At 43.0% G+C, this 25,386-nt stretch overlaps 1 protein-coding gene across 2 annotated transcripts in view; it reads left to right on the plus strand.

The window, feature by feature from the left end:
• The first annotated feature begins 2,253 nt into the window (after window positions 1-2,253).
• TRAPPC9 (trafficking protein particle complex subunit 9) overlaps window positions 2,254-25,386 on the plus strand; it is a 609,198-nt gene continuing 586,065 nt past the window's right edge. For both annotated transcript variants that reach the window (XM_076004998.1, XM_076004999.1), the window contains exons 1-4: window positions 2,254-2,358; window positions 5,919-6,512; window positions 18,895-19,040; window positions 21,379-21,507. In XM_076004998.1, coding sequence (XP_075861113.1) covers window positions 5,929-6,512; window positions 18,895-19,040; window positions 21,379-21,507 — 859 coding nt within the window. In that variant the 5' untranslated portion in view covers window positions 2,254-2,358; window positions 5,919-5,928. The remainder of the gene's footprint in view (window positions 2,359-5,918; window positions 6,513-18,894; window positions 19,041-21,378; window positions 21,508-25,386) is intronic.

The following is a 25,386-nucleotide window of genomic DNA, read 5'->3' on the forward strand; positions in this document are numbered from 1 at the left end:
TTTCCCTCCTCCCCAAGGCATGGTAGTAGCTCAGGGCAGGATTAAGGTGGGGCAGGACCAAGATGGGGGCCTGGGGCCCATCCTTGCTTGTCCTTCCCAGGTGGATCAATTGCACCAAGGCAAGGCACAAACTTTTGTCCCTAGAAGACCAGGAATCCCTTGCTAACTACCTCATAAGTCTATAGTGGTTCATTATAGCAGCCCAAACTGACTAAGACAAATAGCCATATCGTCACAGCCTGTTAGGACTTTCATAGAGGGGATCTGGTGTATCAGGTTGGATCTGATTATTTTAGAGGTTCCTTCCAACTTTAGGTGTCTATAAATTCCTGGGAGGCAGGTATTGTATCCTGTATATTCTTTAAATTCTTAATTTTCAGAGGAGATTCTTAGGAAATGTCAAGGCTACTAAAGGAGCACAACCCCGGGAGTAAGACAGCCCTGGAACTGATTTGGACTCTCTCATTGGATGGCTGTGGGGCTGTGGCAAGCTCTTACACTCTTTGAGCCTCAGTTTTCTCATTGGTAAAAATGCAGAATGACGATCTTTTCCCTCCCTCCCCCAAAGATTTGCTGGGACAATGCAATAAATTGAGTACATTGTAAACAGAGAAATGCTATACAAAATTAAGCAATGTTTCCTTTTGCTAGCTTTCAATCTTGCTTTCCAAGTTGCTTGCCTTATCCATTTATAGAATGAATAAGAACAGAACAGAACTACGGAAATATTAATAGTACAAGCTGTGGAGTCTGACAGCCCTGGATTTAAATCCCTAAATAGCACCAGCCATTTGTGTGACCTAAGCCAAGTGGGGTATCCTTTCAGGACCTCAGTGCTAAGAATAGCTACCTTGCGTAGATTTTAGGAAGACTGTGAGCTAAGCTTGGAGCCTGGTTCCTGCACACAGACCTCCATTAATGGTGGCATTTTAAATGTCTCTTTTCTGTTTTATACCCTAACCCAAACATTTTTTAAACTTTTTTTCTTAAAAAATTTTTTTTCATTTAACCTAAAATGTTAAATGTTACCCCATGCACTGGTAATACCAGGGAGCAGCCACCTTGGGCAGCTTTTAGTGTCTGGAAGACACTCTTCCTCAGACCCTGGGTACCTCTGTTGAAAACCCTTCCTGGCTGTCTTGGCTTGCTGGAAATTAGCTCTATTGGTTTTGCCCTGCAGATGTGTTTTGTTTTTTAACTCATTCTTACTCCTTTGAAAACAATTCAATAAAAATGGAATTGGTTTTCCACTGGCCCTGAGCAGGGATGAGGGATAGCATATTTTTAATAAAAAATATGAATAAAATAAGATGAAACAGCCCTGGCCACATCAATAAATGCGTGTTGGCTTAAAGCAGAAGTGCTGGCTCAGACCACTTTTCCATTGCTGTATCTGCTGACCACTATAGTCCTTGGTTACTTTTTTTTTTTTAAACATTTTTAATGGGAAAGAAATACATGCATATGGTAAGAAATCCAAACAATATTAAAAATACAAAACGGGAGAGACTCTGTCTCCCATTGTTTGTCCTCCCGCGATGCCACTGTTAATTCCTTGAGCACTGTGCACATTCTAATGGATGTATGTAAGTCCCCTCTCCCTCAGCTTTTTTTTTTTTTTTTTTTTTAAAGCCAGAGGGGTTTAATCCCTAGGTGGCTTCCACCCCCGTTCAACAAGCAGATTTCTTCGTCTAGGAACAGCCTAGCAGCTGTTCTACTCCCACAGCCAGTTCGGAGCCCTTTGTGAGGACTGATTTTGGGGGCCTTCAAAGTCAGGAGTGCCGTTTTATTCGCAAGGGCCTTAGGCCGGGCTGAGCCTCGCGCACTGGGGACCACACCGGCCCCAGCTCCCCAGCTTGCAAAAGGGGGGACGCCAGCGGGGCGCTCAGTTCCCCGAGGCCGCGGGGTGGCCGGGGTGATCACAACGGGGCTTTGCAGGGCCTCCCGCGCAGGGCTCCACAAAGGAAGCGAAATTCGAGCTGCGCGCCTGCAGGCACGAGCGAGTGGCGCAGGGGCAGGCCCAGCCCTCCTCCGCGCCTGCGCCACCCAGGAACACGTGCTTCCCTCGTCACTTCTGCCCCTCCCCGCTCCGGGCTCTCCCCTGCCTCCTCCCTCCGTCCTCTTTCCCTTCCCTCTCCTCCGCTCCCTCCTCCCGCTCCCTCGCTTCCCTCGCGTCTCTCCCAAAACCCGGAGCGGATCGCCGCCCAGGACTGGCCTCCGCGCACGCGCAGGAGCGGAGCCGGCTCGCCCGCCAGTCGGAAGCGCCAGCCCTGAGCCGGGGAGGTGGCCGCGGAGGCTGCTCTGCTCCGCTGCCCGCCAGGCCGTTGGCTCCTGCTCCGAGCCCGGGCCACCGGCTGTGTAAGTGCAACGTGGGGGGCTCCCGGTGAGGGAGCCCGGGCCGGCGGAGGGGAGGGCTGTCTGTGTCACCGGCGTGGGAATCGGCGTGTGCCCCGCCGAGGGGCTCGCCCCAGCCCACACCTGTTCCGGGCCGAGTCAGCCCACACCTGTCCGGGTCCGCTTGCCCAGCCTAGGGTTCAGTTAACACCTGCTTGAGGCCCGTCTGCCCCTGCCTGGTGCCCTGCTTACAGCTGTCCAGGGCCGTGTCCACACCCGCTCAATACCCTGTCTACACCTGTTCCAGACCCGGCCCACACCTGCCGCCTCCTGGGCCCCGGCCTTTGCTCTCTTCAGCCCGCGGCTGTAGTCCTCTCCTCCTCCCCGGCCCAGGGTGCTCTCTCCCTCAGGGCTTCCTCTCCTGGACCGCCGGCAGCGCTGACCCCCCAGCCCCAGCCGCTGGGCCTGGCTACGCCCCCCGGCCCGGCCCGGTCTCCCAGCTGGGCTGCGGTCCACGCCCCCAGCCGCTTTCCTGCCCCGCGATCCCGAGGCTTCCCTTTTCCTCCCGTGTCTCTTCGGGATTAAAAGTGTCTCAATTCCAGCTGGGCGGCACCGGGCACTGCTTCCCTGGCTTAAGATCTTCGTGCTGTAAACTCCCATGTATCCCAGTGAAGTCTTGAGGAAAGTGTCAACGCGGTGCTGGCTTTTGGTTTTCTCCTGTCAGCTCTGCCACCACCCCCAGTTTACTTCCCCACATAAATGCCTTTTCACCAAATTACTAGGTGTCAGGGTGCAGTGTTTGTTGTCTTCACATGTTTTTACAGTAACTTGGATGAAAATGCTGAAAGCAGGGCTCGGTTGAGCGGAAGATACGGGCTGTGACACCCCTTCCCAGTTTAAACTAGTGACTGTCCAGTTTTTAAAAGCAGTTTTAGCTATTTCCAGCCCAGTTTTATTTTTTACCATGAAACAATAGCATGATGTTGGAGACCCAGGAATATTGCAGTCCTCAAGATCTCCCGGCAAGATTTCATGGCGTTTTGTTTTCTGTTTGTTTTTTTAAAGTTGTGTGGAAGACTAGTAGTGTAACGGGCAAAATAAATATCAAGAAATATTTTTTAAAATAACAGCTTTACTGAGATATCATTTACCTACCATAAAGTCCACTTTTGTTTAAAGCTGCAATTCAGTGATTTTTTTAGTATGTCCACAGTTGTGCAAACATTACCATTCCAGAACATTTTAATCACCTCAGAAAGAAACTCCATACCCATTTGCAGTCACTCCTCATTTGCCCCTCCCGCAGCCCCTGGCAGCACTAATTTACTCTCTGTGTGTATGAATTTGCACATTCAGGACATTTCATGTTAATGAAGTTATACAATGTGTGGCCTTTTGTATCTGGCGTCTTTCTCAGCATAATGTTTTCAAAATTCATTCACTTTGTAGCACACATCAGTACTTTTTTCTTTTTATGGTTGAATAATATTCCATTGTATGGATGTACCACATTTTGTGTATCTGTTTGGCAGTTGATGGATATTTGTGTTGTTTTAACTTTTTGGCTCTTACAAATTATGCTGCTATGAGCATTTCCTGTACAAGTTTTTGGCGTGGCACATGTTTTCATATCTCTTGGGTATATATATACCTAGGAATAGAATTGCTGGTTTAACTCTAACTTTTTGAGAAACTACCATGTTAAAGAAATACATTTTTGATTTTTTTTTTTTTTTTTTTGAGACAAGCCCTCACTCTCTTGCCTGGGCTACAGTGCAGTGGTGACATCATACTTCACAGCAACCTCAAACTCCTGGGCTCAAGTGATCCTCCTGCCTCAGCCTTCTGAGTGGGACTTTAGGTGCTTGTCACCATACCCAGCTAATTTTTAAGTCTTTTGTAGAGGTAGAGTCTTGCTATATTGCTCAGTCTGGTCTTGAATTCCCAAAGTGCTGGGAACACGCCAGGCCTATTTTTTGATGTTTTAATATGTGTGTTAGCTTTGTCTCAGACACCAGAACTGGCTCAGTGCCAAGTTTTTTTTTTTTTTAAGTTTTTGCTTATCTTTTTATATCCTTTTTATTTTTCAACCGAGATAGGGTCTCTCTGTGTCACATGGGCTAAAGTGCAGTGATGTCATCATAGCTGACTGCAGCCTCAAACTCCTGGGCTCAAGAGATTTTCCTGCCTCAGCCTCTCAAGTAACTGGGACTACAGGTGTGTGCCACCACACCTGGCTAAGTTTTTCTGCTTTTTTCTTTTATTTTTCTTTCTTTCTTTTTTTTTTTTTTTAGTGTATATGTGCACAGAGGGAAAGTTTTCTATTTTTTGTAGAAAGGGGGTCTTGCTCTTGCTCAGGCTGGTACCATCTTATCAAACTATGGTATATTATCAAAACCAAAATATTGGTTCACTAACCCTTTGAGTATGTGCTATTACCCCCATTTTTATTCATGATTAGACTGGGATTCAGGGAAATGCACAGGTTAGGTGTTGAATATGGTCGTTGACTTCCAGGCAGTGGTATTTCCGTCTAACTGTCTGCGGGCTGTGCACAGCATTTGTTTGATTGTTCATTTGTTCCTTCCTTCCTTCCTTCCTTCAACAACCATCTATTGAGTACCTCCTATGAGCCAGATTCTTTCATATGGGCTATTTAATTTAATTCTTCAACAGTGCTGGGAATCAGGAAATAAGGTTTTCTTTTTGTATCTGGAAAAATTGGCTCAGAGAGATTATAAAAACTCTCATTTATAAAGGAGGGGCAGTATATTTGTATAAGCTCTCCTTTTATGTCAGGTATTGTGCTGGGCACTTTACACTTGCAGCCTCCTTTAACTAGATACAGTTTTAGAAGACAAGTTTATTATCTCCATTATTTTGTAGCTGATGAGGAGCTCAGGGGGACTGGAATTCAAATCCAGATCTGATTCACTGTGCTTTTTTTTTTTCATCATATCCTGCCAAGGGGCTGGGGGACAATTATTCACACGTTCTTTCATTCATCCAATAAACATTTTTTTTTTTTTTTGAGACAGAGTCTCACTTTGTTGTCCAGGCTAGAGTGAGTGCCGTGGCGTCAGCCTAGCTCACAGCAACCTCAATCTCCTGGGCTTGAGTGATCCTTCTGCCTCAGCCTCCCGAGTAGCTGGGACTACAGGCATGTGCCACCATGCCCGGCTAATTTTTTTTTTTTTATATATATATCAGTTGGCCAATTAATTTCTTTCTATTTATAGTAGAGACGGGGTCTCGCTCTTGCTCAGGCTGGTTCCAATAAACATTTTTGAGCATTGACTCTACATCACTATTCAGTTAGATGGTGGGAATAGGAAGATAAGAAATGGCCCCATTTCTGCAGAAGCTCAAAGCCGAGTCTAAGAGACCGAAAACCAGCAGTTACAGTATTGTGCTAAGAACTATGAGAGCCATACCTAGAACTCTAGGAACACTTGATTTCACAGCCTTCCTTGGGGCTTATCCCGCCTTCCAGGTAGGACACATCAGAACTACCGCATCCCAAAGTGGACCAACAGCATTCAGAACTGTGCATCTCAAAGCCTTGTTTTTTTCTTTTTGGACAGGGACTTCAAAATGAGTGTCCCTGACTATATGCAGTGTGCTGAGGATCACCAGACTCTGCTTGTGGTGGTCCAGCCTGTTGGCATTGTCTCTGAAGAGAACTTCTTCAGGATCTACAAGAGGATTTGCTCTGTGAGTCAGATCAGCGTGCGGGACAACCAGCGAGTGCTCTACATCCGCTATAGGCACCACTACCCACCTGAGAACAATGAGTGGGGTGACTTCCAGACCCACCGCAAGGTCGTGGGCCTCATCACCATCACAGACTGCTTCTCGGCCAAGGACTGGCCACAGACCTTCGAGAAGTTCCACGTGCAGAAGGAGATCTACGGCTCCACGCTGTACGACTCCCGGCTCATTGTCTTTGGGCTGCAGGGAGAGATTGCAGAGCAGCCCCGTACGGATGTGGCCTTCTACCCCAACTACGAGGACTGCGAGACTGTGGAGAAGAGAATTGAGGACTTCATCGAATCTCTCTTCATTGTGCTCGAGTCCAAGCGTCTGGACAGAGCCACAGACAAGTCTGGGGACAAGATCCCCCTTCTCTGTGTCCCGTTTGAGAAAAAGGACTTTGTAGGATTGGATACAGATAGTAGGTAAGTTTACCTAGACACCCGGGTTTCTTGCTTATATCAGAAGGGATAAGTTATTGCAGCAAGGTGTTGTCCATTGGTTTTTAAAACCCGTGACTTTTAAAAGGACAGCCTTTGATTAGGGGGAGTCTTTCAGGGTTAGTGGTACACTCACTCCCCTTTTCCAAGGGGGAATCCCCAGTGGGGCTCCAGGAAGTTGTGTCCAGTATGGGAGCCGCAGCCACTCGACTTTCAATCAGTAGAAACGAGGCTAGTTGAGATGTTCTGAGAGTAAAATGCATGCCAGGATTTGAGACTTGCTACTGAAAAAAAGAACATAAACTATCTTGCTAATATTTTTTGTATAGATAATGTGTCGAAATAGTAGTATCTTATGTATTTTAGGTTAAATAAAACATTAAAGTCAGTTTCAATTATTTTTTACTTTTTAAAATGTGGCAGCTAGAAACTTACTTATGTGGCTTGCATTTTATTTTTGTTGGGCATTGCTGCCTTAGAGCACAGTTTACAAACTTTTTTTCAGTCTCATACCTTTGATTTATAGTTGAGGTGCTGAATCTGGAGAGGTAGGAACTAGGTCCAGGTTGAGCTAGAGGTGGAGCCCACATCTCCTGGTTCCCTGGCTGGGCACTTTCTTCTCACCAGATGGCCAAGGTGTCAGATTCCTCACTTATAGAGCAGCCAAGACAGAGTATCAGGATGGCAGAAATGGTCCCTAAAGAGCTGTCTTACACAAATGGAAAGTATGTCTGTGTTTTCTGAGTACCAAGGAGTGTTGGGTAGAGCAGGAAAATGCCAGTCTTCACATCTTGCCTGCTATTGATTCAAAAACTTTACTAAGAATGAGAATTGCACATTTGTTTTTCTTGGCCATTTCTTCCATTCTGCCCACTGCTCTGTTTCACCCTGTGGCCATTGTGGCTGTCCAGCAGAGGAGGATGAGATGCAAGCTTAGGCAGCCCAGAGACACACAGGGGGAGTTCAGTGTAGCCGTGTTACTTACCAGCATTGTGGCCTTGGGCAGGGTGCCCGGTCACTCCGAATCTTTCTTTCTTTCTTCTGTAGGATTCAGATATTGATCCACAGGTGAGGATTAAATGACATAATGCCCATGCTGGCGTAGTGCCTACTGCAAAGTAGATGCTCAGTATGTTTCTTGAATTTATTTAAGGTCAAACAGTGACTTTCTGGTTGGTGGTAATTTTGAAGAGAAAATATCACAGAATTGAGAAAAATAGTCCAAGTCCAGCCCTAGGAGTTGGAAGCACATTGTAGCCCCAGTCACACCTGCATGTGGCACTTTGCAGGGCCTGGAAGGAATTTTTGTTTTCTCACTCAAGTGTGTATTTGGCTTAAGGAAAGGGAACATGGCATGTCATAGACCTGACCTGTGTTTGATTCTCACAGCAGCCCTGTGATCTACAGTTAGTCTGGTTGGCTGCTGTGGGGCTGAGGTAGCAAGGTGCAGAAACCTGGCCAGGCATTGAATGGCAGAGCTGATGTGCACACTGGGTCTGACTCCAGAGCCTGGGGCCTTCCCACCTCACTTTGCAGCCCACCTGCAATGCCTCCCGTGCCTCTTGAAGGACCCACACTGCTATCAGGCCGGGCAGGTACCTGCAGTAATCATTTTTATAAAGTGGTACTGCATAGTGTACGCAGTTTGGTATTCCATTGACTGGTGCCTTCGTCCTTTGCCACACAGGGCACCAGTGACATTTTTCAGTCACCAACTTCTTGGCTGTGAGGTTACAAATCCACCAGCGAATGCCAACTCCTTTGCCTTTTTTTTTGAAAAGATAGGGTCTTTCTCTGTTGCCCAGAGCTAGGGTGTGCAGTTGTGTGCGCATAGCTTACTTTAACCTCAAATTCCTGGGCTCAAGTGATCTTCCCACCTTAGCCTCCCAGGTGGCTGGGACTACAGGTGCACACCACCATGCCGGGCTAATTTTTAAATTTTCTGTATAGATGGGAGTGATCTCGCTATGTTGTCCAGGCTGGTCTTGAACTCTCGGCCTCAAGTGATCCTCTCAGCTCAGCCTCCCAAAGTGCTGGGATTATAGGAGTGAGCCACTGTGCCCAGCCTCTTTTGCCTTTTGAAATCTGTGCTCACAATTCAGCAGGAATAAAGAGAGTGTATTGGGATGTGGTGCCTCACACATAGTGGATAATAATTGAAAAGTGTTTGTTGAGAACCTTCATGTGCCAGGCACAGCTCTAGGCGCTGAAAATATAGCAGCAAATAAAACTGCCCTCATGGCTGCCCATTCTACTCTGGTGGGACAACTGCAGTCATAAACGTCAGTCATCATTTGGACTTCAGTGAGGTAATGACGCCAGTGAATTCAAATCAAATACATTCTCCTTTGATAGCTGTTCTTCGGTTGTGGCTTTCACTACTCCCTCATTGGAACAATGATTCGGTGCAGGAACAGGCCTTGCTCTCACCTGCAACTCTTGGTAGGAGTGAGAAAGTGTCCAGCCTGAAATGAGATAGTCTTTTGTAGCTCAATAGGAAATGTCTAGATGTAAGTCCAGTTTTGGTTTGACACATTGACCATACTGATAGGATCTATGACAGAGAAGTCTAATTTCAGGTCCTAGACTGCCCAGTAACACCAGGTGCAGATGTATTTTACCTAGAAGTTTACATGTTCCCCTATTCATAAAACCCATGGTCAGTTCTTGTATCTGTGCTGTTGTAGCTATCAAAATTATTTTTGTTCATACATGTTTCTAATTTTTGCCTGTTCCTCTTTCTTTTCTTTTTCTTTTCTTTTTCCATCATACTGCCCTGTGAGTATGTTGTTGGGTCTGAAAAGGTAGGCTGTGAACATATTGCATTAAAAATAGCTAGATTTCCCTATGTGCTGCCTTCTCATAGCCTTTGTTGCTTTAAAAAACAAAAACTTACTGCTGCATAGATCCATATGTTAATTGAGTAATCTTTTTGTTTCTTTAATGTGTTTTTTAATTTTAGCTTTTTTAGCACGTAACCCATTGGAGTTTACTATTTGTTAAAATACTTGCTCTGGAAGAACTTGTTTGGTCTTTAGTGTTTGGTAACAAATGAAGCTTTATTAATTTTTTTGTTTGTTTTGAGGAAGTGAAATGCTAATTGATTTGGTTGGCTGCAGAAGGATTTCTCACAACGTATTTTAACTGGGAAGGTCTAAGACTGCAGCACCTTGCTTGGCCCTGGGCTTCTAAGTGAACACATCCAGCATGTGATTCCCAGCTGTGGCTGCGTGATGGTGACGTGCATGAGGGTGAAGGTGCAGCAGGGTGCTGGCAGCTAGGGGAGCTGTGGGAGGGGGTGTCTGCCCGTCTTTTTTTTGTTTTGCCTTGAGCATGCCATTTCCCCTTCGCCTTCACCTCAGCAACTTTCTCCCATAAAGGGGGCAAAGGCCATTCTAAAATTGAGACAGTCTTTTGCCCCCTTTTGTGAGGGCTCAAGTGCAATTTTTTTAAGTATCATGAAAATATGGCCTTCTCCTAAATAGCTAGTTCACCTGGATCTTGCAGGCACAAGGACCTCTATAATTGACCACTGTTTCCTCTCTGCTCCTGCCAATGAGCATTCAGAGCCAGAGTGGTGATTCACCTGTGGCTACTGCACAGGCCTTTACCTGCACCAGACTTTCTTTTTAACCCTGTGAAGGCAGGAAAACTGTTTCTGTACTTGTCGAAGATAATGTCCATCACTGATGGCACGCCATTTATTTGTGTTACTGATCTAGACCCTCTAGCATCCAGGGTCAGCCATGCAGGACAATCTTTGGCTGACCTGGTCCCCACCCACCCCCGCCCCCATTTCATCTCACTGCAGGGAAAGGTTCTCACTTGTGTTTTGCTGCCACCAACATGCTGCCCAGGAGCCTTGTTTCTTCTTTAGTGCTTTGGTCCAAATGTGACCACGTTCATTCTTCATTTACTTTGTCTCAGTTGAGATAGGCCAGACTTTCTGAAATATTCCACCATATTCCAGGGTGGGAGAACAAAAAAGAAATGAAGGTAGCAAGTATAAGAAGTTGGAAATGGAACTGTTTAGCTTGGAAAATGCCAGGCAGGGATCCTGGGATGGCTGTTTTATCCTGGGCTGCGAGGCCTTTCCTGCTGCTTACCGGATCCCAGGGTAGATGTGAGAACAGCTGGCCTGGGCTCCTCTCCTCCCCTGCTCTCCTCTGGCAAGTGTACCGCCAGGACCATGACCCAGGAGGTCTTCTGGACATTGGGCCCCTCAGAGCCCAGACTGTAGGAGAACTGTGAATCCTTGCCATGGGTTTCCTCCTGGCCTCCTGTGTGACAGTGCCTTTCCTAAGTGCCCTGTGTCAGGAGAGACCTTCCTTATTAATGAGTGTCCTCCAGGGTGACTCAGCACACATTGGGTGCCTGCTGTGCGCTGTAGTAGGTGCTAGGGAACCAAGTTGAGATATACTTGAGAGACAGAGATGAAAAGATGATGACAGAGGAAACCAAGTATGACACTCAGGTTTCTGATGGGAACAAATGGGTATATAGTGGGACTGTTGACTACAGTGGGGGAGACTGGGCGGTGTTTTTGAGATGCCTGCTGGGCATTCAAGTGGAGATATTAAAGAGGCAGTTGGATTTGAGTAAGGGGAAGGAGCTGGACTAGACATGCACATGGGACATATTTAGCCTGTATTTAAGACCATGGATATGGATGAGCTGATCTAGGGAGAATGCAGACTGAGGCAGGAGGAAGGTTCATGGCTGACACCTGGGTACTCACCATGACCGAGAGGTTGGCGGAAAGCCCAGATCTTGGAGGTTTTATATATTAGTCTAAGGAGTTTGGGTTTTAGGAGTAGCTGCCATTTATCAGAAAGGTGCTGGGTATGGGGCTGCTACTAAAGAAATCTGAAGGGAATGATGTGGCCAGATTTGCATTTTAGAAAGATTGCTCTGGCAGCAGGATGGAGGAGGTGGGCCCACGTAGGAGCCACAGTTGGGTGGGAGTGGAGAGAAGGTAGAGTTGATTCGTCCTTGAGGGAAGGGAGAAAGGCATGAGGTGTGGTAGGGTTCTCAGCTGAACAGGCCATCTTTCCCATGGACCAGAAAGGACAGACTGGGTTGGAGATCTGAGGAGAGAGGTGAGGGAGAATTGGGAGAAAGACTGTTGGATAGTTCTGGAATAGTTCTTTTCTTTTTAACAATAGACTTAACAAAAACCAAACCTTTTATGAACATTGGTAATTAACTATTGAGGAAACAGTTCTTTTTTGATCCTTCTAAGTATGAGGCACCACATTGGATGAATATAAGAACAGATAAGACAGTCTGTCATCAGAGGCTTAATACTTACTAGAGGGGGTAATACATTTAAAAGGGGAAAAGGAGGGAAACTAGCATGGCTATATGTCAGGCACCAGTTAGCCCTTCCTATTTCATTTTTGTCATATTTATGCCATCCTAGGTGGGTGGTAGCAGGCCCATTTTGCAGAGTAGGAGCATTCTTATAGTGATTATAGTAATTAGTCCAGCTTCACACAGCTGGTAAATGACATAGCAGGATTCAAACGTAGGGCTGTCAGACTTTAAAGGCTTGTTCTCTCTACTAATTCTGCTACCTCCTCACTATACTTGGAATAGTAAAGTAGATCAGTTTTGGACCTTTTCAGAAAAACTCTCAGAAACACTTCTTTTGCTTAAGTGCTGCAGATCAATTTCACAAAGATCAGACTTCTCTGAAGGTTAGGTAGCATCAGAGTGGTTTCCATCCCAGAGAGGCAAGTTTTTCATTTCACTTCTACAGTGATACAGTTGCAAATAATGCACACATACAAAATAAAACTTAGGCACTTCTGAACTTTTTTTTTTTTAAGACAGAGTCTCGCTTTGTTGCCTAGGCTAGAGTGAGTGCCATGGCGTCAGCCTAGCTCACAGCAACCTCAAACTCCTGGGCTCAAGCGATCCTTCTGTCTCAGCCTCCCAAGTAGCTGAGACTACAGGCATGAGCCACCATGCCCGGCTAATTTTTTCTATATATATTAGTTGGCCAATTAGTTTCTTTCTATTTATAGTAGAGACGGGGTCTCGCTCTTGCTCAGGCTGGTTTCGAACTCCCGACCTCGAGCAATACACCCGCCTCGGCCTCCCAGAGAGCTAGGATTACAGGCGTGAGCCACCGCGCCCGGCCTGAACTTTTAATAAAAAATTTTCAGTTCAGACCAGCTTGCTTTCTTTGTAACATGAATTGTAGGGTAAACCTAAGCACTTTCTTTATAGAATGATGTTTTAATATCCAACTCTAGCATAAAAAAACTTCAGATGGAGATAATCAGCATTGACAATTTGCTTTCATTTCTTTATTAGGCAAGATATAGTATTAGTTATTGGCCCATAAAGCATCTGGAATTGAGTATAAAACATTGCATTTTTAACTTTCTATTTAGAGCTGTCTTGCAACTAAAGGTTGTTTGCTTTGGAGCTTCAGCTATATGGCACCTGGGCAGCTTTTAGTATGTTTAATTGATTGCATTTACACGATGCATGTAATCAAAAGACTTCCTCACCCCAAGATACCAAGACATTCTAGTGAAAAATTATAGGGTGTAGCTATTATTTAATTATGCAAAGACTTCTATAACTGTATAATATCACCCCACCCCCCCAAAGAGATTCTCTTTATCAAAGTTACTTTGGATTTTAATTGCAATCTTTGGTTGAACAGCTCTAGTTTTTCTTTGGATTTGAATATGTAAATTTCTTTGCAAGTAAATTGTTTTTTGGACTGGAATACCAAGCTTTTGTTTTCTTGAGCCACAAAAATAGTATCAAAATCACAAAAATATTAAACATTTTCTTCTTTTATCTAATCAAGAGTCTTAATTGAATATCTTTCATTGAAATTTAGTTAGTGTCAAATACACAAAGGAAGTACAATTTGAGTGCCTTCTGTACAATGTTTCAGGCTATGTATTAGATACTTTCGTACAATTTCTAGAAAGGATGCATTTCCCTTTATTTGTGGAGACTGTAAGGTCTTTGCCTATGATTTAGCTATAATTCATTTTATGAATTAAGGGACTATCACTTTTTAATTTTTCTAGCAATCCTTCATTCCAGCGTTTTAACCTAGTGTTTATACCACTTGTATAGTGGTAATAAGGAAATAACATAAAAGTCATTCTTTGAAGTAGTGAGAGCATATTCAAGTTTTTGTGGCTACATTCTGTTGCCCATGTCTTTGAAGTTCACCATTCGTTTTTTTTTCTTCAAGACAGGTCGCTCTGTCACCTGGGCTAGACTGTAGTAGTATGATCATAGCTCACTGCAACCTTCAAGTCCTGCGCTCAAGTGATCTCCTACCTCAGCCTCCTGAGTAGCTAGGACTACAGGCCGGAGCCACCTTACCCTGCTAATAGTTTTATATTTTTGTAGCAATGGGGTCTCCTTATGTTGCTCAGTCTGGTCTCCAATTTCTGCCCTCAAGCAATCCTCCCACCTGGCCTCCTGAAGTACTGAGATTACAGGCATGAGCCACCACACCTGTCCCACCATTAGTTTTAAAATTTGCAACAAATTAAAGACAGATTTTTTAGTATTTGAATTTTGTGTTAACTTTAAATTTATTTGCTACTGTGGCTTTATGCTATATTTTTCTCTTTAATATTACTATTTGCTTGTGTTTTTTCTATACCCATTAAGCATATTCAACGGTCATATAATTTAACCATTCTAATAATTATATATCTAAGATTTTAGAACTTCTAGAGAGATCTAAAAAAACAGACATCATTTTCAAAGAAGAAAAGATCCATGCCTTTTTGAAAAAAGTTTTCATGAGACAGTTTATGTTCCTAATTCTGCCAAAATTGGCTTAAAATTTTTTAGTTGTTTGTTCATTTCATAGCTAACTAGAAATTGAATAATTTGTTAGCTGTTTATAACCATGCTTTTCAAAGGATTATAACAGAATTGCTTATAATCTTGAGATGATCCAGTCTTGGGGTATATAGTACTCTGAGAGTTATGTACTATATGTAAATCTAGGTAGCATTTTTTTTTTTTTTTTTTTTTTTTTGAGACAGAGTCTCACTTTGTTGTCCAGGCTAGAGTGAGTGCCGTGGCGTCAGCCTAGCTCACAGCAACCTCAAACTCCTGGGCTTGAGTGATCCTTCTGCCTCAGCCTCCCGAGTAGCTGGGACTACAGGCATGTGCCACCATGCCCGGCTAATTTTTTATATATATATCAGTTGGCCAATTAATTTCTTTCTATTTATAGTAGAGACGGGGTCTCGCTCTTGCTCAGGCTGGTTTTGAACTCCTGGCCTTGAGCAATCCGCCCGCCTCGGCCTCCCAAGAGCTAGGATTACAGGCGTGAGCCACAGCGCCCGGCCTAGGTAGCATTTTGTTTGTACGGTATTTGGATATTTCCCCCTAAGTATTAGGATTCATTCTATTTTATATAATTTAAAATGTTTTATATGGTTTTATTGAATAATTTGACCTTAGTATGAAAAATTATTTTTTTTTTTTTTGAGACAGAGTCTCACTTTGTTGCCCAGGCTAGAGTGAGTGCCGTGGCGTTAGCCTAGCTCACAGCAACCTCAAACTCCTGGGCTCGAGCGATCCTTCTGCCTCAGCCTCCCGAGTAGCTGGGACTACAAGCATGCGCCACCATGCCCGGCTAATTTTTTATATATATATCAGTTGGCCAATTAATTTCTTTCTATTTATAGTAGAGACGGGGTCTTGCTCTTGCTCAGGCTGGTTTTGAACTCCTGACCTTGAGCAATCCGCCCGTCTCGGCCTCCCAAGAGCTAGGATTACAGGCGTGAGCCACCGGGCCCGGCCTGTATGAAAAATTATTAGCATATTTATAGGACTTATTTTTGTAAAAGTCTTGTTTTCAAAACAAATTATTTCTTATCATAATGGTTATACTTTTTTTTTTTTTTTTTTTTGAGACAGAGTCTCGCTTTGTTTCCCAAGCTAGAGTGAGTGCCGTGGCGTCAGCCTAGCTCACAGCAACCTCAATCTCCTGGGCTCAAGCAATCCTGCTGCCTCAGCCTCCCAAGTAGCTGGGACTACAGGCATGCGCCACCATGCCTGGCTAATTTTTTCTATATATATTAGTTGGCCAATGAATTTCTTCCTATTTCATAGTAAAGTAGAGACGGGTCTCGCTCTTTCTCAGGCTGGTTTCGAACTCCTGACCTCAAGCGATCCGCCTGCCTCAGCCTCCCAGAGTGCTAGGATTACAGGCATGAGCCACTGCGCCCGGCTATGCTTTTTATTTTTAAAATTTTCTGAGCTATATTTTGCTAAGGCAGATTTGCACATTCATGTGAAGATGTTATAATTTATTTCTTTGGAAAAGTCAAGGCAGGATGCTTTAAAGCAAATCTTTGTCTAATTGGTTAGGAGTAAAGTCTTTAAAAAGTCTACTTCAAAATATATTGAGCCAATATAATGGTAGTATTCATAAACTTACCCTTGTATTTCAAGTTGGAAGTTATGTTACCAGAGGAGCAAAATGTCCATTTAGATGCTGAATTCTTTTTTTTTTTTTTTTTTTTTTTTTTGAGACAGAGTCTCGCTTTGTTGCCCAGGCTAGAGTGAGTGCCGTGGCGTCAGCCTAGCTCACAGCAACCTCAAACTCCTGGGCTTGAGTGATCCTTCTGCCTCAGCCTCCTGAGTAGCTGGGACTACAGGCATGCGCCACCATGCCCAGCTAATTTTTTATATATATATCAGTTGGCCAATTAATTTCTTTCTATTTATAGTAGAGACGGGGTCTCGCTCTTGCTCAGGCTGGTTTTGAACTCCTGACCTTGAGCAATCCGCCCGCCTCGGCCTCCCAAGAGCTAGGATTACAGGCGTGAGCCACCGCGCCCGGCCAGATGCTGAATTCTTTTGATGGTTAGAGCAGAATAACACACCAAGGAAGTGAGCAAAACACCGTCTGCCCTTGAGAGTGAGTGGAACTGTACTGCATGTCTGTAGCTAGATGTAGTGATATTCTCAGGAGGATAGGGAGCACATTTCCTGAAATTCCGTGCAGTTTACATTCTCTCTTCTTATATCAGGTGAAGACAAGAATGCCTACGTAATACATTATGTTGATATTAGAGTAAGAGACTTTCATAGTAGTTAAATTGAACTTTTTCCTCCCCTAACAAATCCAGTGGCATACCACAAATCCTTGAATTTGGAGCTTGGGCTGTGATTTTAATTTTTTCCCCCTCTTTCCCTCTTACCATGTCTTTATCCTCTTCCCAAATGCCCTCAAAGAGGTCATGGTCTTAATGGAGAGGGTAGACAAATACCCATGTAGTGACTATGTAGTCCTGTTGTGGAGGGGAACCTAGCTGAGGACATTATCAGGGAAGACTTCCTGGAGGAAGAGGGCAGTGTGTTAAGTTTTGAAGACAGAGTAAGAGTTAGCCAGGCAAAGGGGCAAGGAGTGTGGCTCAGGTGAAAGGAGCAGCCTAGGTAGGGGCTGGGGCTTGGGGAGAGTGCTGTGTGCTGAAAAGGTCTGAGCAGCCCGTGTCCTGGAGTTGAGGTTGAGAGGGCTGCCTCCCAGAGGGAGGATGCTGGAGAGAGCCTGGTCACAGAGGGCTTTGGAGGAGCTCGGTTTTTATTAAAACTGACAACAGAGGGAGGCAGTGAGGGATTTCAGCAGGGCGTAACCTTTTGGGAAAGTATTCTTGGTACTGCCTCTGCTGGCAACTCTGCTGAAAGAAGAGATCCAGATGGGCCAGAGCACTCTGTCCCTTTGAGACCCATCCATTTATTTGTTTATTCATAACAAACATATTTTGAGTATATAGGGGAGAGGAGTGGGCATACAACAGTAAGCAAAGCATACTCGCCTTTTGGGAGCTTATAGAAGTCAGAGAGTGATTCAGTATAGAATGTCCTAGGAACCCACGAAAGACACCTAACCCACAGTGCAGAGGTTGGAGGCAGGGCAGGCTTCCTTGAGGAACTGGTGTTGCAATGAGCCCAGAGGAGAGTGGAGAGGTAAGAGGCAGACGCAGCTGGAGCCTGGGTGCCACAGAGAGGCTGCTGTGGAGTACGAGTGCGCACTGGTCAGAGGGGAGGTGTGGCGGGGCTAGTTGGTGCAGTGGCTCGTGAAGCATGTTTCTCCCTGAGGACTGAATTGGGGGTCCTTGGAAGGGTTTGAAGTGGGAGAGGAACATAATTCATGCTTTGGGAAGGCCACTCTGGCTGTATAGAAGCAATAAAGCGGGTGCATACAGAGTGGGGAGGGTCACAGACCAGATAGAGGCTGTCAAGGTGACCTCTGTCTGCTGGGGATGGCAGGAGCAGCACAGATGGAGCATTTTCTTAGGAGGAGGGTTTGTTAGCAGGGGCCATCCTGACACTGCCTGGTGGCTAGGAGGAAGGCAAATGAAGGCTGGCGTTTCTTCTTCCCTCTGTCGCTGCCTTATGTCATGATCTTGGTTCAAGCAATATTTGGGACAGAAAAGCTAAATTCCAGAGTAGTCAAGGGTTGTTGAACTTCTTAGAGTTAGACCTGATAGGAGTTAGCTGTATATTGAGATCTGTCAATAACATTCATTTAGTTAGAAACTTCACATCTTCTGGATTTCCGTAGTTTTTTTTTTTTTTTAGCCAGTAAAATTTAGCAGTGGGGGGTTTTCATAGGGGTTTTATGCTTAATAAGATTGCTTTCTTGGTGAGGGAAAATTTAATATAGCTGCTATTTTTCTTAAGAAAAAATCATATCCTTAAGAAATTTAATATTTAAAAGATTAGAAATATTTAAAAATAATAAAGGAAGATTTTGGTAAAGTTGCTTTGGTTTCTGAATTGATATGGAGTTAGAAGCCTTTGCATTATTTAATAGCATATCCTTGCCAATATTTAAAGAGCCGTTAGCGAGCATCCCAGGCCCTGCCCTCTGAAAGCATTATTGAAGCTTGCTCTGAAATAGCGAAGATAAAGGTCTTGTTTCGTAAAGCCAAATGGTTGGCTAATAATATGCAGCGTCTCTCTCTTTATAAAATAATAATAGGTTTGAAGTTAAGAAAGTGGAACATAATTGATTTTTCAAAAAGCTGAAACATAAACTTTCTTATGCTAATGTTGCGATTGGAAAATCTGAAAAGAAATATCCTACTCTAATATTGTCTAAGTGAAATACATGGTAGAAGCCCTATATACCTGTCACCTTCAATCAGTCACTTGGCAGTCAGTTTTTGAAGTCAGGACCACTCTAGCTCACATCACTGGCAATGATTGTTGCTGGCTTTCAATTATAGAGCCTAATGTTGCCTTCTTAGCATTTTTTAGTAGCGAGAGAATTTAATAGTGCCTAGTCAGTGTGTTTTTCGGGTGGGAGTCATGTAGTACTAATGATGCATTCTTGTTGCATTCTATTCTTTAGACATTACAAGAAGCGGTGCCAAGGACGCATGCGAAAGCACGTGGGGGATTTATGCCTGCAGGCGGGGATGCTGCAGGACTCCTTGGTGCATTACCACATGTCGGTGGAACTTCTCCGCTCAGTGAATGACTTTCTGTGGCTTGGAGGTAAGATTATTGGGTAAAGATGATCTGATATGTAACAAGCATTTGTTTGTTGTTGTTTGAAATAAGAGGAAGCAGGGAAAAAAAAGTCTCTAAAAAGAAAGGATGAGGGAGGACAGCAGCCGGCCTGTGCTGGTTGCCAGGAGGAGTCACCTGGGGGGCTTCCCTGCCCCCTCTGCCACTGCTTCTGCCCGGCCTGCACGGCCTCCTCTGGAGGAGACACTTCACATGAGTTTCCTCCAAGACTGCTGCGTGTCCTTGCTCCTGTCCTTCCTCCTCCTTCCTCTTAGCACATCCTGCCCTCTGCTAAGAATGCCATTCCCCATGGACTTCATCTCATTCTTTAGAACCTCCTCTGTATGTCAGATGATGAATGAATAAGCAGAATGTGGTATGTACATGCAGCAGAATATTATTCAGCCTTGAAAATGACTGACATTCTGCTGCTGCTGCACCAGGGAGGAACCTTGACCACATTGTACTCAGTGAAAGAAGCCAGACACAAAAGGCCACATACCGTATGATTCCGTTTACATGAAATGTCCAGAGTAAGCAAGTCTGTGGCAGTAGATTTCCTGGTCACCAGGGGCAGGGGAGCAGTGGCATGGGCAGCAGCTGGCTGCTGGGAGGTATAAGGTCTCTCTTTTGGGTGATGAAAATGTTGCGAATAAGATAGCGATGCTGGTTGCACAACTGTGAATAGACTAAAAACTGCTGAATTGTACACTTTAAGTGGGTACATTTTATGATATGTGAATGATACATCAGCTTTAAAAATTAAAAGAAAAAAAAAGAAAATCTAGTTCAAAGGACAGCTTTTTCTGACCCCTCCAGGCAGTCAGGCAGAGCTAGAACTCTACGTTGGAGCTGATCCTGTGTGCTGGAATTGCTTGTTTATATGTTTTTTTTTCCCTTCAGGGAAAAAGGGGGGTGGGAGTGGAAGGCATGGACTATGTGGTTTTCATATGGGTGTGTCCATCCCCTAGCATATGCAGGTATTCCTATACATGCTTGTTAAATGAGGGTTGTGAGAGTAAGGACTAAGATAGGGTTAGTGGAGTTGTCCAGTGGCTGCCTGACTGTGGGCATCACAACAGACTGAATGCAGAAGCAAACAGAAGAATCCAGTTGACTTGCATTAACTCAAACATTCAAGACATCTATAGAAATGTAAAACATTGCTGTTCTTCCAGTATTTTTGTTTTGGAAAATAATTATTTTCATAAAAATGTTAAGACATGACAAGCTTATTATTATTTTAAAAGGTATTAATACATAACTATTTAAATCCTTTTCTCAGTTTTATTTTCCAATATGGTGAATATTTATAGGGGTAACCACATAAAAAATCCTTTATGGTCCTTAGTATTTTTATTTTTTATTTTTTAGAGAGAGGGTCTCGCTTTGTTGCCCGGGCTATAGGACAGTGGTGTGATCATAGCTCCCTGCAGCCTTGAATTCCTGGGCTCAAGCTATCCTTCCACTTCAGCCTCCTGAGTATCTGGGACTATAGGCACATGCCACTATGCCTGGCTAATTTTTAAAATTTTTTGTAGAGATTGGGGTCTCACTATGTTGCTCAGGCTGGTCTTGAACTCTTGGCCTCAAGCTATCTTCCTGCCTTGGCCTCCCAAAGTGTGGGGATTACAGGTGTGAGCCATCACACCTAGCTAATCCTTCGCAATTTTTAAGAGTGTTAAGGAGTTTTGAGTCCCAAAGTTTAAGAACTACTGAATGGATGAATAAAGATGAATACAGTAGTACAAGTTACAAGTCATGTGGCATAGCTTGAGAGTATTAGGATGTAACTGCTAATGAGAGATATGCAGCAGGTAGGAACAGCTGCCTTTGAGGAAGAGATAGATCTACAAGTGTTTGCTACAGCCCCAAAAGGAACAGATGCGTATAGAATATGTGGTATGGAAAGGTATTCTGCACTGCTTTGGTGATATTACTTTTAAATATTAGAGCAGTTTCTGCTATACATTTCTATAGTTCCAGAATCTGGCATAGAGTCTGCCACACAGTATGTGTGAAAATGTTGGTCACACGGATGAATGAGGAGGCTGGCCTGTTTCACATGTGCACTCAGCTCCTCAGGGAACTTGAGCATGGTAAGAACATTGTGTTGCCAGCCTTGATGTGGGCATGGGGAAGATAGGTGGCAAGTTCCTATTTGCAACAAAACTAGTGATCTTTAGGTTTTATCTTTGTTTGGCGGGGGGAATTGTCTTTTCCAAATAATTCAACTGTTTAAATCATTCTTAGCCACTGGAGTTTGAGCTAATGATGGGCCGGCCACTAACATTACTACTTATACTTTTTTTTTTTTAATGCCCAGCTGCCCTTGAAGGGTTGTGTTCAGCTTCTGTCATCTACCACTATCCTGGTGGGACCGGTGGTAAGAGTGGAGCTCGGAAGTCCCAGGGCAGCTCACTTCCTGCTGAAGCAGCCAACAGACACCGACCAGGTGAGCTCTGCTCTTTTCTGCCCACTGTATTCATTCGCAGTCTTTAAAAAAAGCGGGGGTAATTTGTTACTTTTTCCTCTGAGTTAAGCCTGATTAATGTTTAAATAAAGTATAAAAATCTGTTGTCAGAAATCTTGTAAGAGACATTTTCTTCTGATTTTATTGAATACATATTGATCTTATTGAATATCATTAATTGGTTACAATCAGTGGTTGATTTCTGGAACACTTACATAACATTGTCTCTCATGGTATAACAGATCTGAGGTTCTGTGTCTGGGTCTTTTTCACAGTTTCTATATACTAGGTGAGGTCACTTTTAACAGTTAATGCAGGGCCTGGGTGCTGTTTCTTATTTTCTTGGTTAATGATGTTCTCTGAATGAGTTACGTTTGATTTGCTTATGTTTGTTAGCACCAATGAAGAGTGAAAAAACTTGGGAGGAGCGGACCCATGGATGCTGAATGAACTTGCCGTTAATGGTTCAGGATATAGTCATCATGTTGCATAGGTCACAGAGATAGTAACAAAGAATACAGAGCTCAAGGCCATACACAAAACTGCCAGGTATTTTTTGGTCCATGAGATTTTTTAGACACTTTTTTCCCCTGAAGAGAACAACAGGTGGTTAATGTATATTGGATGGGGAAGTGCCTTGAATTTCTTTTTTCCCCTAAATTATATTGCATCATGCCCCATGATTGCAAAGAATGCAGAGACTACATTTATGAGCTTGTTACTGTAGCCAGACAGTCTAAATCCAGGTGTACTCTATCTACAGCTGCTTAGATGAACTGTAATGATTCTTGAAGATATTTTATCATGCTTCAGCAAAAGTTTCCTATTGGTGGTATCTCAGTTATTTGAGAGGAAAGTGAAATAGGATAGGAGGTGCAATTGAAAGCCTGAAGGTTTGAAATAGGCATGTCCCTGCTCCTCATTTCCTGTGCTTTGATCTGACTCAAGGTGCACTTTGTCAGTGTTCAGCACCTGCATTTATTCCTTGTAGTTATAATTGCTGTCTCTGGTATGAGATAATAGCAGTTTAAGTTTCACTGATTTCTCTAGTCAGCCACCAAGTGCTAAAATCTCCAACACACTTGGAAAGGTGAAAGTAGGATTAATTTTTTGTTTAAAAGTAAGTCTTCTGCACTCTCTAGGAGTGCCTTTTGTTGGAGGTGTTTTTTTTTTTTTTAAATTATTTTTTTTAACTGTGGTTTGAAGAGTTGTAAATGTGTTGAGACTGTCCCACTGATGTCATTAGTGAGACTGAAACTTTTTAAGGTAACATTTCATTTTTTCCTTTTTCTGAATGTAGGCAAAGAAAGTTTAAAGAAGTTAAAAAACTGCTCTGTCTGCAGTAGAGAAATGTCTTTATTTAGATTTGTATAGTGTGGAAAACTTGGGAGCTTTTTACTGTTGAAGACAGTCTGCAGGGAAGAGTATCCAGTGACACCCAGATGACAAGCGAAAGGGCAGTGACTCTCAGTTACAAGCTCGGTAATAACTACCTTTGAGGCAGTACAGCATCTAGATCTGTTAACAGGCTTGATCTCAGGGACAGATATATTGTCATATCTTGGATCTTAATCTCAAGATTAGTCAGTTTGTAGTGGCAACCTCATCTCAGATCAGGAATTTATGGCATCTGCTACCTGAGATGAAGACCAGAGAAACTGATTATTTAACATCCTCCCCTGTATTTCATGGAATGAGTACCCCATGTTCCTTTTTCAGCAGCAAAACAGCAGAAATACAGTTGTCATTTAATATCAATGTGACCTGAAGTAAATTTTTAAATCTCTTTGTCCCTCAGTTTCCTTATCTGTAAAATGGGAAAGATAATAATACTCCCTACCTGATAGGGTTGTGGCGAAGGTTGAATGAGACACACATATAAAGGGCCTAGAACGCTCCTTGCCCGGCACTTGATAATGTTAGCAGCTGTAATTATTATCAATAACATTGTAGTTGATTGTCACATAGTCACATGAATTCAGGAATACTGTTAAAAGACTCTCAACATCTCAGATCCAGATTGTGTAGTTTTCAAGCAGTTTCCTCTGAGCAAAGGGAATTTTTTTCCTTCTTAGAATTGAGTTATCTTAGTGTAAGAAAACAGTTCTGCAGTCCCTGCCTCTTTTTTGCTTTAATTCTCCTTTTGTTTTAATTTTATAAAAATTTAAACAGTACTCAAAGGATGGGGCCACTAATTCTTTATTCTGGAGACTTGTAGATGAACCTATAAGTCTATAATTAATCGACAGAACCTTATTTAAAAGTTAATAGCACATTCTGAAATCAATCCAAATGAAAATGCTTATCATTGACTTATAAATGTTTCTTCTTTATGGTCATTTCTACTTTTTGGTCATCATCATAATATTCAGCACCTATAGGCCAGTGGCTGTGCTCAGTGCTTCTGCTAAGTTTTACCTCTCTCTGCAGGCATTTGAGGGAAGGTATCAGTGGCTCCATTTTGCAGGCGAGGAGACTGAGGGTGGGTAAATGCCCCAAATCACTCAGCTTGCGAGTGGCAGACTGAGGATTTGAACCTGGCTTGGTTTGACTGCAAAGTATGCATTCTTAATTGCTACTGCAGTCAGCCTCCCCTTGACTGGTTGCCTGAAACTTTTGAGTTCATAAATGACAGAATTTAGTGGTCTAAGCCTGACTAGGTTTTAGGAGAAGAAATACCAATGAGAATATGAGACAAAGTGACATAGATTGAAACTGTGCCTTTTACAAATGTTTTATTCTCAGCTAACAACCTAAAATGGTAATATTTTTATTCTCTTAGCTTTTTAAGTACTAAAAGTAATACATTAAAAATTATTACAGTGCAAAAAAAGTAGCTTTAAAAATTCAACCATTGCTAATGGCTTATTGCTTATTTTTCTCTAGTGATGGTTATTAAAAGAAAAAGTTATGCTGAATTGGTTTTATATAATCTTTAATATGGAAGAAAAGATTGTTAGTGAATTGAAAGTAAAAATCTGTACTCCTTTCTTTCCTGATGATGAATATATAAGTTTTGTGGGATTTGGGACTTGTCAGCTTTATTTTTTACGGCCTAAATATATTTCCTCATTTGTGAAATTAGTATAATGTTACTTATATGGTTGTGAGAATTGGATGCCATGTCTAGAAAGCATCTAAGAGGCACTCAGTAAAAATGAGCTGTCACAGTGACAAATTGGTGGGAAGCATCAACTTTGCATAATGAGGTTGGTGGTTTATTTCTGATGCATATTCAATACATACATATGTAATATATATGAATAAGATTTAAAGTAATTCAGATTCAGTTAGGTTTTTGTAACATAGTATGAAGTTTTGATGAAATCAGTGTTATTCTAGTAAGACAGGCAATAGCTAAATTACCTTGCTAAAGAACTTAAATATTGTGCAGAATATGTTTTACAACTCAAAATTCATATTGCCATATAATCATCCAGGTAAAACCTTTAAATTACTAGGAATTTGCCATTCAGGATTTGGGGGATAAGCTTGTCCTTTTTTGTGATTGAAGAAAATTTTGATTTTTTTCCTCTACGTTGAATAGGTTAAAATAATAGAAATGTTGATTTGACATCTGCCGCTTTTCCTTTATAAAATAGAAGGAATAAAAGGGGATGCCACTGAATAGATCATGCTGTCTTAATATATAAATAAATGTTTTTGTATTCCAACAAAATTGTATGATTAATAGTTGCCAGACCTTGGGAAGTTTTTTGCAGGGCACTTAGGCTATTTACTGATTAAAAAATACAGACATGACTTTTATGACTTTGGAGTTAGTATAGATCAAGGTGGCTTTTGGTATAGCACAAAATACCAGGACCTAGGAATAGCTGGGTGTGATGTCTTGCATCTGTA

The sequence above is a fragment of the Microcebus murinus genome, chromosome 7, assembly GCF_040939455.1.
Source record: "Microcebus murinus isolate Inina chromosome 7, M.murinus_Inina_mat1.0, whole genome shotgun sequence".
Classification (NCBI taxonomy): domain Eukaryota; kingdom Metazoa; phylum Chordata; class Mammalia; order Primates; family Cheirogaleidae; genus Microcebus; species Microcebus murinus.